The sequence below is a fragment of the Borostomias antarcticus genome (assembly GCF_949987555.1).
Source record: "Borostomias antarcticus genome assembly, contig: scaffold_135, whole genome shotgun sequence".
NCBI lineage: Eukaryota > Metazoa > Chordata > Actinopteri > Stomiiformes > Stomiidae > Borostomias > Borostomias antarcticus.
This window is the reverse complement of record NW_028176413.1, coordinates 30,001-42,567: the sequence shown is the minus strand read 5'-3', so window position 1 is coordinate 42,567 and position 12,567 is coordinate 30,001. Positions and strand designations below refer to the sequence as shown.

Below are 12,567 nucleotides of genomic sequence, written 5' to 3'. Positions count from 1 at the left end.
ATTCTCGCTTATTGCATGTTGTTATGTACGTCATGCTTTTCCTTATAATGTTGACACTGTGCGTTGCAATAGACTAGACTGTGTGTGGTTACTGTTGTTTCCTTATGCTGTGCGTTATTGCTGGTATTCACAAATAGAGGGGCGGTTTGATTAGCCTACTGACGAGCCACCGGTGCGCCGCTGCGCTCTCAGCACAATAAGACTGTGATAGCCAGTTAGCTCACGAAAGCTGACTACAAAGCAGTTAACGTCACAACGATTATTCCTGTTGCTGATGCTGTTGGTTCAACTTCTGTTTCTCGGGCAGTTACAATAAGACTGAGACTAAGGCTTAGAAGACATGCAACCGCTTGACTGTAAATTGCGCATAGAAATTTGGAAACAGCAAGCAAGCATAACCTGCAACTAGTCATGAACGGAATGTAGACTACTGAATTTACTGTGCAACATCAATTGTTTAACTGTCAAAACAAATTGCCAACAAACTGATTATGCACAGCCTCCCTCCGCTAGGCTACTGTAGGCTATTAAGAAGATAGGTAGGCTATTTTCCTAGGACATCACCAACTATTTTGTGTGTGTATAGACCTTGAGGGGCGACTGTACCATCATTGTTGTTACCTTGTCATAGTAATAGCCTACTACAAATAAAACATAATGTCTTTCCTTCCTGAAGACGTAGAATCCTTTCCATGTCCTTCCGACAGCAGGGACGGGGAACCGAACTGAATTACAAGTCTGTTACACTATCAATTGAGCCATTGGGCAGTCGTGGTAGCGTGTGCTTTGAATCGAATAAGTCTATCATGGGTTGGTTATACGGGTTGAAATGAATTAGTCTTCGCTGGTTTAGCGCTATTTATTGATTGTATATCGTAGTGTCGTTACTCTGACTGCATCGTTGAAAATGTGGGATTTCGGAGTTTCCGGGTTTGAATCTAAATAGCCTAATGAATGAAGTCCGATCAGTTGGTAAAATAATAGCCCTTTAAATAACCAATTCTATGTTGGCTACTGTCTCTGCTGCAGCTAATCCAAAAGAGCAGTTCGCAATTCAGTCCGGTCAAACTGAGAAACGTGGCCTAGGCTACATTAGTCTAAGCAACGGCAACCAGATTGTCAGACAAGCCTAGTACTGTAGGGTTAGGGTTAGGGTTAGGGCTAGTACTGTAGTCTCACTGTAGCAGTGCTCTACTGCCCCTAGTACTGTAGCCTCACTGTAGCAGTGCTCTACTGCCCCTAGTACTGTAGCCTCACTGTAGCAGTGCTTTACTGCCCCTAGTACTGTAGCAGTGCTTTACTGCCCCTCGTACTGTAGTCTCACTGTAGCAGTGCTTTACTGCCCCTAGTACTGTAGCAGTGCTTTACTGCCCCTCGTACTGTAGTCTCACTGTAGCAGTGCTTTACTGCCCCTAGTACTGTAGGGTTAGGGTTAGGGCTAGTACTGTAGCCTCACTGTAGCAGTGCTCTACTGCCCCTAGTACTGTAGCCTCACTGTAGCAGTGCTTTACTGCCCCTAGTACTGTAGCCTCACTGTAGCAGTGCTCTACTGCCCCTAGTACTGTAGCAGTGCTCTACTGCCCCTAGTACTGTAGTCTCACTGTAGCAGTGCTCTACTGCCCCTAGTACTGTAGCAGTGCTCTACTGCCCCTAGTACTGTAGTCTCACTGTAGCAGTGCTCTACTGCCCCTAGTACTGTAGCCTCACTGTAGCAGTGCTCTACTGCCCCTAGTACTGTAGTCTCACTGTAGCAGTGCTCTACTGCCCCTAGTACTGTAGCCTCACTGTAGCAGTGCTCTACTGCCCCTAGTACTGTAGCCTCACTGTAGCAGTGCTCTACTGCCCCTAGTACTGTAGCCTCACTGTAGCAGTGCTCTACTGCCCCTAGTACTGTAGCAGTGCTTTACTGCCCCTAGTACTGTAGTCTCACTGTAGCAGTGCTCTACTGCCCCTAGTACTGTAGCCTCACTGTAGCAGTGCTCTACTGCCCCTAGTACTGTAGCCTCACTGTAGCAGTGCTCTACTGCCCCTAGTACTGTAGCAGTGCTTTACTGCCCCTAGTACTGTAGTCTCACTGTAGCAGTGCTCTACTGCCCCTAGTACTGTAGCAGTGCTTTACTGCCCCTAGTACTGTAGCCTCACTGTAGCAGTGCTCTACTGCCCCTAGTACTGTAGCCTCACTGTAGCAGTGCTTTACTGCCCCTCGTACTGTAGCCTCACTGTAGCAGTGCTTTACTGCCCCTCGTGGTTGTCGGTTGTAATATGTTTTTCTTACCGCCGCTGCCGCCAACACTGTATGCCTGCCGACGCGGGCTTATACTTCTCATGACTGTATGTATCTATGCATGCATGTATGTATGTATGTATGTATGTATGTATGTATGTATGTATGTATGTATGCATGCATGTATGTATGTATGTATGTATGTATGTTTGAGTATTCTTATACGTATATCTATATAGACTGTATATATGTATACATCTTATATATATGCATGCATACATATTTCTCGTAATTGAATTTAATCTATGATGTATATTATCTATGTGTATTCTTTATTCCGCTGTACTTTTCTCTCACTGCTAAAACCCCAAATTTCCCCCACAAGGATTATTAAAGTGTCTGTCTGTCTGCCTATCTATCTGTTTCCAAGGCAGAATGTAAAAATGTAATAACTTCACATCCTTCATTTTAATTACACAGTAAAAAGTTATTTTTTTTTATTTTTTTTTAAACACAAGGAATTAAATTACTTTGAGCCCTACTCAGCTAAAATGCTGGTTTGCAGAGGGTTCCCATCCTGCAGCAGAAGAGAAAGCAGAGGGGGTTTAAGATGAGGACATTTTAAAAGACAACCTAACCCTAGAAGAAGGAGATGGGAAATTAAAAGGTGAAAGTTGGTTTAGCCCGATAGCAGCCTAGTTACCACCTGGTCACTTAGTCCAGCTTCGTGACTGGCCTGCCCTTCCAGTAGTTTAGTGACTGGCCTGCCCTTCCAGTAGTTTAGTGACTGGCCTGCCCTTCCAGTAGTTTAGTGACTGGCCTGCCCTTCCAGTAGTTTAGTGACTGGCCTGCCCTTCCAGTAGTTTAGTGACTGGCCTGCCCTTCCAGTAGCTTAGTGACTGGCCTGCCCTTCCAGTAGTTTAGTGACTGGCCTGCCCTTCCAGTAGTTTAGTGACTGGCCTGCCCTTCCAGTAGTTTAGTGACTGGCCTGCCCTTCCAGTAGTTTAGTGACTGGCCTGCCCTTCCAGTAGTTTAGTGACTGGCCTGCCCTTCCAGTAGTTTAGTGACTGGCCTGCCCTTCCAGTAGTTTAGTGACTGGCCTGCCCTTCCAGTAGTTTAGTGACTGGCCTGCCCTTCCAGTAGTTTAGTGACTGGCCTGCCCTTCCAGTAGTTTAGTGACTGGCCTGCCCTTCCAGTAGTTTAGTGACTGGCCTGCCCTTCCAGTAGTTTAGTGACTGGCCTGCCCTTCCAGTAGTTTAGTGACTGGCCTGCCCTTCCAGTAGTTTAGTGCATTTGCTCTTTCGAGTGCATGCCAGTGGTGTGAATAATAATGGTAAGTTGCCACATATCTTGTGGGCATGACTATATAGTTGCTCAACAGGTTCCAGATGTCAAACACTACATTTGTAAGCAGGTTTTAGATATCAAACACCAGATCGGTAAGCAATATGTTTGAAACTATATCTGTATTTAGATACACTTGTGCAGGGTTTCTTAAAGTGGATACCGTGACGTGAGTCCAGGGGTGCCGCGGAACCCTTTGATAAGATTTAGAATTTACCTGTGTCATTTATACAATTATTTAATACCAGTTTAAATGTCAAGTACAAAATTATTTTCAGTTCTAACCGAAACTGATATTCTCTCAAGTTTTCCTTGGTAGCCTGAATATCTCGACAAAAAAGCATACACTACTTCCGGTAGAGAGGTGAGGGCGTAGGCTAGCAACTAACACCAATTAAAGTTGCTTGTCAGCCAGTCGGAGGCCAGCCAGATGAGGGAAATTCAAATATGGATACGTTTCTTGAGAGAACAAACGTGGCACCCATTCAGCAACTTGCATTGGAGGCGCCACACACGATTGTAGAAACGCTCATATTACCAGCGTGCAAGACAATAGTTGGAGTTAAAAAGGCTAGGGCCAGATGCTGTCAAGGACATCAAGAAAATTCCATCTGACAGCACTATCAAAATGGTCCATTGATGATATACTATATGGACAAAAGTATTGTGCCGCCTACACATTACACCTACAGGAGCTTCTATGACATCCCATTCTAAATTCATAGGCATTAATATGGAAAGGGCTGGACTGGGACAAATAAATCGGTCCAGGCATTTTTGGCCCAGACCGGCCTACAAAATGCTTGCGGTCCCTTTAAATATGCAATACCACCGTACTTTCCCGAAACCACTACAAAGATGAGTAAGTTCCATGGACAAGTGAAACAGTGCAAATGGACCAGAGTCTCTCACTCTTGACTCCCTAGTGGTCAGACGTGGCCGTAGAGCACGCACCCGTCACATATTATTTTCCTATCGAAACTGCACATAGGTTCCTGCCCGTTACAACAACTCTGTATTTTGCATACAGTATGTACACCCAAAAGTACCATAACCTACCCATGACGAATGTATAGCCTTCTTTTCTTCTATTGAAAATAAACATCCCGCGAGCCCCTCTATTCTGACCAATCAGAAAGCTGTCTGCAAGCGAAGCGTGTTGGAGGCGTGTTCAGAACTGATCCGTCCTGATTGGGTATTCTGCTGTGTGAACGCAAACTGGAACAAAGGATAGTTGCAATATTGTATCAATTTTATTCCGATTCCCCTTGAACCCTAAGCCTACCCCCCCCCCCCCCCCTCCTTTGGACAGAACGGACGACTAGGAGGCGAGAATAGCGTTCCTTCAAGTAATTTCAAAATAAGGGTCCCATGAACATTGAAGTGCTAGTATTTAGGAGTTGGTCATTTATCCTGCCGCACTCCCCCCATCACACTGAATAACACCCCAGTGACCACTGTTGACTCCTTCTGCTTCCTGGGCACCACCATGTCCCGGTACCTCCAGTGGGAGCTGGACATCAGCTCCATCACCAAAAAAGCACAGCAGAGGATGCACTTCCTGAGGCAAATGTGTGTTGTCTTTAACTTTTTTTTTTTAATTGTCCTGCGTGTTTGCTGATGTGTTTGCTGCTGTTGTATGATAGAAGAGTTTGTGGTGGTGATGCTTAGTTGTATGCTGTATGTTCCATAGGTATTGTGATACTTCCATGTATGCTGTCTTTAACTGTATTTTTAACTGTCTTTTTAACTGTCTTGCATGTTTGCGGATAATTTGCTGTTGCTGTGTGTCTGTGCTGGTGATTGCTCATTGTAGTGTTGCATGTTGTTTTATATGTGTTGTGATGTGTCAATGTATGCTGTTTTTCTTCAACCGTCTTGTTTTATTTTTCAGCCCCCTAACCCCTTTCCCTCAAGAGGCTTTTGCTTTTTGCCAGGCCGCCTTTGTAAATAAGAACTTGAGAACTTGTTCTTACAGTAAATGCTTGCCTGGTTAAATCAAGGTTAAATAAAAAAAGGCAGCTGAAGAAATTCAACCTGCCAAAGGCAATGATGGTACTCTTCTACACCTCCATCATCCAGTCCATCCTCACCTCCTCCACCATCTGGTTCTCAGCCGCAACAAAGACATGTGCAGACTGCAGCGCATCATCCACTCCCCTGAGAGGTTGATCAGCTGCCATCCCTACCGGACCTGCACGCCTCCAGGACCCTCAAACAGGCCAGAAAGATCACGGCCGACCACTCCCATCCTGGTCTCTTTGACTCACTCCCATCCTGGTCTCTTTGACTCACTCCCATCCTGGTCTCTTTGACTCACTCCCATCCTGGTCTCTTTGACTCACTCCCATCCTGGTCTCTTTGACTCACTCCCCTCTGGCAGGAGACTGCAGGCCATCCAGACCAAGATCCAAGTCCTCAAAGACCAACGAGATATTTCTGTACAATACATTATTTTTTTGATATCCTTCCTGTTTCATGCAGGTTAACTTATTTTGTTAATGTTCTTTGTACATGTGTGAATAAAGACAAAACCTGTCTTATAAAAAGAAGTGTTTATTCAATGTTTACTCCTGTAGGCTATACAAAAATATTTACAAGTGGATCTTCACGTGAAAAACACTGTTCTCATGGCTAGTGTTTGTTATTTGCACTTTGTTTCCATGACAACTACTTCATCCTCCGTTTCCTCTGGCTCCGCCCCCCATACCTGAACACTCCCCTCCATGGCTGTGAGGAGGCGGGGCTCCGAGGGATGAAAGGACAGCGATTGGACGACAGCCTTCCCGACAGGCAGTTTAAGTGTTAGAGACCCCTAAGAGAGAGACAGAAATTAGGAAAAACTCCACACCCGTTTAGTTTTGTACATACAATTATCAAATCAATCAATCAATTATCCAATTGAGGTCTCACCTCCACGAGGTCCCAGCAGTAGACATGTCCGTCCTCCGAGCAGCTCAGCACGTGAGTGTCCTTACTGGACAGACAGCAGTCCAGCTTGTAGCCCTTCATCTTATGACCAGAGTACCTGGAGGTGAGAAATCACTATTAACATGACACATTATTCACATTAACAAAGAGCATTACTCACATTACTCACATTAAAGCTAGGTAAGATAATGGAGACATATTAACCCCAACTGTTTAAACACCAGGACCTAAAGAAAAAACATTGTTTATCAATCATTGTACATTCAAGTGTGTGTGTGTGTGTCTGTGTTCTACACTCACTCTCCCAGCATCTCCCCAGTGCTCTTGTCCAGTAGTCGCACAGTGGAGTCCAGACTGGAGGACAGGGAGCACTGGCCGTCCTGGCTGAAACACACACACGTGATGGGGCCTGGACGGACGGACGGACGGACGGACACACACACACACACACACACACACACACACACACACACACACACACACACACACACACACACACACACACACACACACACACACACACACACACACACACACACACGTTACAAAGAAGCAAGTTATCTTCCTGGAAGGAATCTGAAATGCATAAAGCAGTCAAAACAGTAGCATTCCAAATGATTGTACACGTGACATAAAATACAGCAGAGGGTTCAGGTACTGACTGTTGATGAAGTCAACATGCAGCTGTCCCATCCGCAGGTCGTAGCGTCTCACCCTGCCATCCACTGAGCTGGAGAGAGAGAGAGATGGAGACAGAGAGAGACCGATAGAAAGAGAAAGACAGAGAGAGAGAGAGAGAGAGAGAAAGAGAGAAAGAGAGAGAGAGATTAAAGAATGTACCCAAACAATTTCTGGAGAAAAGGAGTGACTAAGCACATATAACACTTCACCGGTTCCAGTTGATCGAACTACAGCATGACACTGGAAACAAATTTGAGCCGCAACACACAAGAAAGAGCACACAGCAAATGCAAACAATGCTGTTGCTGTGTAAATACAAACAAAGAAGGAAGTTCCTGGTCCTGGTTGTGCGTTGGTACTGACCCGGTCAGCAGCTCGTGTTCGGACACCTTCAGGCTGCTGACGCCGTCACGGGCCTCGTCCAGAACCTGGATGGGCTCGAACCTCCTGGACCTGGTGTCCCAGCAGCGAACCGTACCGTCAATGGAGCCTGGAGGGAGACACACACACACACACGTACAGTACGTACGTGCGTGCGTACACACACACACAAACAAAAACACACACACACACACACGCAAACAAAAACACACACACGCAAACACACATGCACACACAGACACAGCATGTTACACAGTTGAGCTTTGAGCATTGATTCAACCTCATTGTGGAAGATCAAACTCACCAGAGAGAATGACGGTGGCTTCTTCGTTGAACTGGACACAGTTCACTTTCTGAAAAACAGTTCACTTTCTGAAAAACAGTTCACTTTCTGAAAAACAGTTCACTTTCTGAAAAACAGGCGTGACAAGATTTGAACGCTGCTGAACAAGTGTCAAAATAAATCACTGGTCTAACTCTCGCTCTCTCCTTTCCTTTTCCTCTGCCCCTCCTCCTCCTCCTCTCTCCCTCTTTTCTTTCCCTCCTGTGTTCAGTGATTGGTGGGTTTCTCTCACCCCGGCATGGCCGCGGAGCTTGTACAGTGTTAGGGTTAGGGTCAGCTAGGGTTAGGGTCAGGGTGGGTCTCTCACCCCGGCATGGCCGCAGAGCTTGTTCAGTGATAGGGTTAGGGTCGGTTAGGGTTAGGGTCAGGGTGGGTCTCTCACCCCGGCGTGGCCGCGGAGCTTGCGTGTGACCTGTCCCGTCGCCACGTCCCACAGGATCACCGTCTTGTCAGAGCTGCACGAGCACAGCAGGCTGTTGTCATAGGAACTGCAGGACCCGAGGAGAAAACGGCATCATTACAGCGAGGACAACAGAAGCAGCTTAGCTAAGCATGCTAACGTTAAAGGACTAGTAAAGGGGAATTTATGTTTAGCCCTGTTTTAAGGTTAATTATGATCCTATACAATGGTTCAGATCAAAACGTTGACAAAGCTAGCACTTTTGAGAAAGTCTGATAATTGCTCTAACAACACTTTGGTCATACAATGGATGTGGGTGGGCACCGTGAAAAATCATTCAAAAACATGTTAAACTCTCGATTTCAAAGACAAGAAACTCCAGCCCCACAACCCCATCCAGCTAACCCTAACCCCCATCCAGCTAACGCTAACCCCCATCCATGGATGTATTAATAGCTTAGCTTAGCATGCTAACGCTAACCCCCATCCAGCTAACGCTAACCCACTTGGTGTGCATGAACGCCCCATCTGTGTTTCTATCTATCCATCCATCCGTGTTGTAGAGACAGGGCTCATCCATCCATCCGTATTCTAGAGATAGGGCTCATCCATCCATCCGTGTTCTAGAGACAGGGCTCATCCATCCATCCGTGTTGTAGAGACAGGGCTCATCCATCCATCCGTATTCTAGAGATAGGGCTCATCCATCCAACCGTGTTCTAGAGACAGGGCTCATCCATCCATCCACGTTCTAGAGACAGGGCTCATCCATCCATCCATCCATGTTCTAGAGACAGGGCTCATCCATCCATCCATCCATGTTCTAGAGACAGGGCTCATCCATCCATGTTCTAGAGACAGGGCTCATCCATCCATCCATGTTCTAGAGACAGGGCTCATCCATCCATGTTCTAGAGACAGGGCTCATCCATCCATCCATGTTCTAGAGACAGGGTTCTGCTGAAACGTATCAAATGGTGACCGTTGGACACCGCTATTATTCCTAGGATATGGGAATCCAGATGGCGGGAAAAAAAACTCACTTACCCGTCGGCATCTAAGACCTCGTAACCATGGCCACTGTACGTCTTCAGTAAGGTCCCTCGGATGCCGCTCCACAGCTTCAGAGACTTGTCACTTCCGCAGGATAGCAGGTAGTTCCCATCCGCTGAGAACATGAGATCAATTACTTGCACTGTTATTCTCAAATCAGACAGCACTAGGAGTGCCTGACACACCAAAACATCCACATATGATGTTTTTAGCCTCTCTCTCTCCTCCCTCCATCTCTCTCTCCTCCCTCCATCTCTCTCTCCTCCCTCCATCTCTCTCTCCTCCCTCCATCTCTCTCACCATTGAAGCGTACCGCCCTGACGGCCCCCTGGTTGCAGTCGATGGTCCGGAGTAGGTGCCTGGGCAGCTGGGCGGTCTGGGGTTTGGGCTGGGGGAACGACATCTCCTCACAACCTTAACCCTCACAGTCCTGCTGGGGCGGAGAAGAAAGTTGGAAAGTTGAAGGGCTCATTTCAGCAAGCACTGTGCAGCGCGCACACGCTTATTGTCAATATCTATGTTCATCAATATCCATCCATTAGCTGTTTGGCTGACTTCAGCAGATAGAATAATGAGACAAGTAACTCAGCAGATAGAATAATGAGACAAGTAACTCAGCAGATAGAATAATGAGACAAGTAACTCAGCAGATAATGAAATGAATGAGAATGAATAATGAAAGACAAGTAACGTAGCTTCCGCTTCAGAGCCCAGGGACGCGGGTTAGGTTAGGGTTAGGGTTAGGTTGGCCTGACTCATAGTCTCAGGGTTAGGGTTAGGTTAGGGTTAGGGTTAGGGTTAGGTTGGGGTTAGGGTTAGGTTGGGGTTAGGGTTAGGGTTAGATTGGGCCTGACTCATAGTCTCAGCTAACTATGTAACTTACCGATCATGCCTCTACAATAAAAAAGTTCAGTTTGATCTTCGAGACATCATACATTCACGTTTTTGTTGTTGTTAGACCATAGTTGAAGCTACTTTACTAATAGATTCGTCCGAAGCATGGATGTACGTGGATGCATGGGGGTATACCATGCATTTCCGCTATAACAAAGCGATGCATGCTGGGCCCTTGAAATACATTTCAAAATAAAAGTTGGGAAGATTTCTGCTTCGCGTGTTCTTCGATTGACATGCTGTTCAACTTTAATTTAGAAAATGGAGTCACCAACGAGCGGAACTAGCAGTCCATTCACTAGCCACATTAAACGCTACTGACACCTGCTGGCAAAGATAATTTAGATCAGCCAGTATCACTGAAACATACTGATATAACTGATTTTGATTGACAACTTCATCACTGATTGTTAGTTTAGCTACACATGTAGGCCGAGCCGTGTGCAGCATATCTGTAACCCAAGGGAAGGAGAAAGGAGCTTATGTGTGTCTTGTTATTTATCTGGACCCTGGGTCTGCGATAGAGTTGAATTGAATAGAGGAACAATGGAGTCCTAGCTGTATTTCAGAACAAACCATCTTCCCTTAATGAGTCTTAGAATAATCTTCATCTGCCTGGATCTATGATAAAGATAACGTGACAATAAACAGCTCTTGCTCTATTGCTGGGGCAGTGGCTATAATTTACCAGAGGAATGGCCAGCCACAACACTAAACAATGAGTTCAGTTTACAATACAACTTTATTGTCATTTGTTAAAGAAACAACCATATAGACTAAGGCTGGTATAACAGTGCGGGATATGATCTTATTCCCCTTGCTAATCTAGACAGGTCTCAGTAAAGGGCATCTGATACTGCTAACCCTAACCCGCTGGGCACAGTTAACTAGTACACTGACCATCGTACCACTGGTACAGACACAGTGTTGCACATACTGAACAGACAGATTCAGCTGTCACACAGCGGCATTTGTTCACCACATGGATCTCAGAGAGTGTGTTGGTTATGTGGTTATGTATGTTTATCTGTTGGTTATGTGGTTATGTATGTATGAGTGTGTTGGTTATGTGGTTATGTATGTATATGTGTTGGTTATGTGGTTATGTATGTATATCTGTTGGTTATGTGGTTATGTATGTTTATCTGTTGGTTATGTGGTTATGTGGGTATGAATGTGTTGTGGGTGCCAGCATTGATGGGGAGAGAGGGAGAGGAAAGAAAGAAAGAAAGAAAGAAAGAAAGAAAGAAAGAAAGAAAGAAAGAAAGAAAGAAAGAAAGAAAGAAAGAGAGAGAGATCATACAAGAGAAAAAAGAATAAAAGAAAACAGAAAGAGAGGGATGGAGAGAGAGAGCTCAGCTAATATGATTTTAATCCCTCGCTCAAACAGAGGGCTTAGTTACAATAGCCTGCATATTAGCACGCTTACTTCCTGCTAACACTGGTGTGTGTGTGTGTGCGTGTTTGTGTGTGTGTATGTGTGTGTGTGTGTGTGTGTGCACGTGTGTGTGTGAAGGACGTCTTGTGTGTGTGTGTCCGTGTGTGTGAGGAGACACACTTAGCCTATGCCCTCAGGCCTGTGTAGAGTATTTAACAGAGCTAACAGGAGACTTCCTGATCCCTGAGTTTATGAGAGCATAAGCCGGCCAATCGTAGAGCTCCCTGTCAAGACGTCACCCACGGCAGCAGATGTGGAGCAGGAAATTAGGAAGATCTCCATGGGATTACACACAGAGATGCACGCACACACACAGACACATACAGACACACACATACACAGACACACACACACACAGACACACACACACACACACACACACACACACACAGTTAATTTGTTTGTAACTCTGTAATTTCACCTCTAGAGGGAGCAGTAGCAGCAGGAAGACATGAACTCTACAAAGCATCAACAATCACACTGACTGAGTTCTTCTGCTCTCAGGTCCTCCATGTATGTCTGCACATGCGCAGATTTGTTCATGTGTGTGTGTCTATGCATGTGTGTGTGTGTGTGTGTATGTATATGTGTGTGTGTGTGTGTTTGTGTGTGTGTGTGTATTAATGGTCTAGGTCTGATCTTTACCTCTTCAGCTGTCAATATGTTCCCGCCTTTACTGTGTGATAGTACCACTGGAAAACTGTACTGTAAGACTCACGCACACACACGCACATGCACACACACACGCACACACACACACACACACACACACACACACACACACACACACACACACACACACACACACACAAAATCCAAGCTGATCCTCCTGTTTTCATATCAGCTAGCAAGAAGAAAGAGGTGGCTGTAGAGGAGGA

At 45.7% G+C, this 12,567-nt stretch overlaps 1 protein-coding gene across 2 annotated transcripts; it reads right to left on the bottom strand.

Annotated features, from left to right (window-relative positions):
- Positions 1–6,108: 6,108 nt before the first annotated feature.
- On the bottom strand, positions 6,109–10,379 carry wdr83 (WD repeat domain containing 83). 2 transcript variants are annotated; one of them, XM_084462505.1, is made up of 10 exons: positions 10,241–10,379; positions 9,658–9,790; positions 9,352–9,472; positions 8,287–8,392; positions 7,866–7,914; positions 7,544–7,670; positions 7,162–7,229; positions 6,800–6,908; positions 6,482–6,596; positions 6,109–6,383 (listed from the first exon to the last, which is right to left on the bottom strand). In XM_084462505.1, exons 2-10 carry the CDS (start codon positions 9,758–9,760, stop codon positions 6,213–6,215), a joined length of 969 nt encoding a protein of 322 aa, XP_084318631.1. In that variant the 5' UTR covers positions 9,761–9,790; positions 10,241–10,379; the 3' UTR covers positions 6,109–6,212. The 2 variants fall into 2 exon arrangements, with proteins under 2 accessions (XP_084318631.1, XP_084318632.1); XM_084462506.1 differs by having other exon boundaries at positions 9,658–9,787.
- Between the last annotated feature and the right edge of the window lie 2,188 nt (positions 10,380–12,567).

Excerpts from the sequence above, each read along its gene's own strand:
- wdr83 (XM_084462505.1), bottom strand. The coding sequence starts at position 9,760 with ATGTCGTTCCCCCAGCCCAAACCCCAGACCGCCCAGCTGCCCAGGCAC. Across the intron at positions 9,473-9,657 it reads CAGGGCGGTACGCTTCAATG|CGGATGGGAACTACCTGCTA; the intron begins GTGAGAGAGATG and ends TCATGTTCTCAG. Across the intron at positions 6,384-6,481 it reads ACTGCTGGGACCTCGTGGAG|GGGTCTCTAACACTTAAACT; the intron begins GTGAGACCTCAA and ends TCTCTCTCTTAG.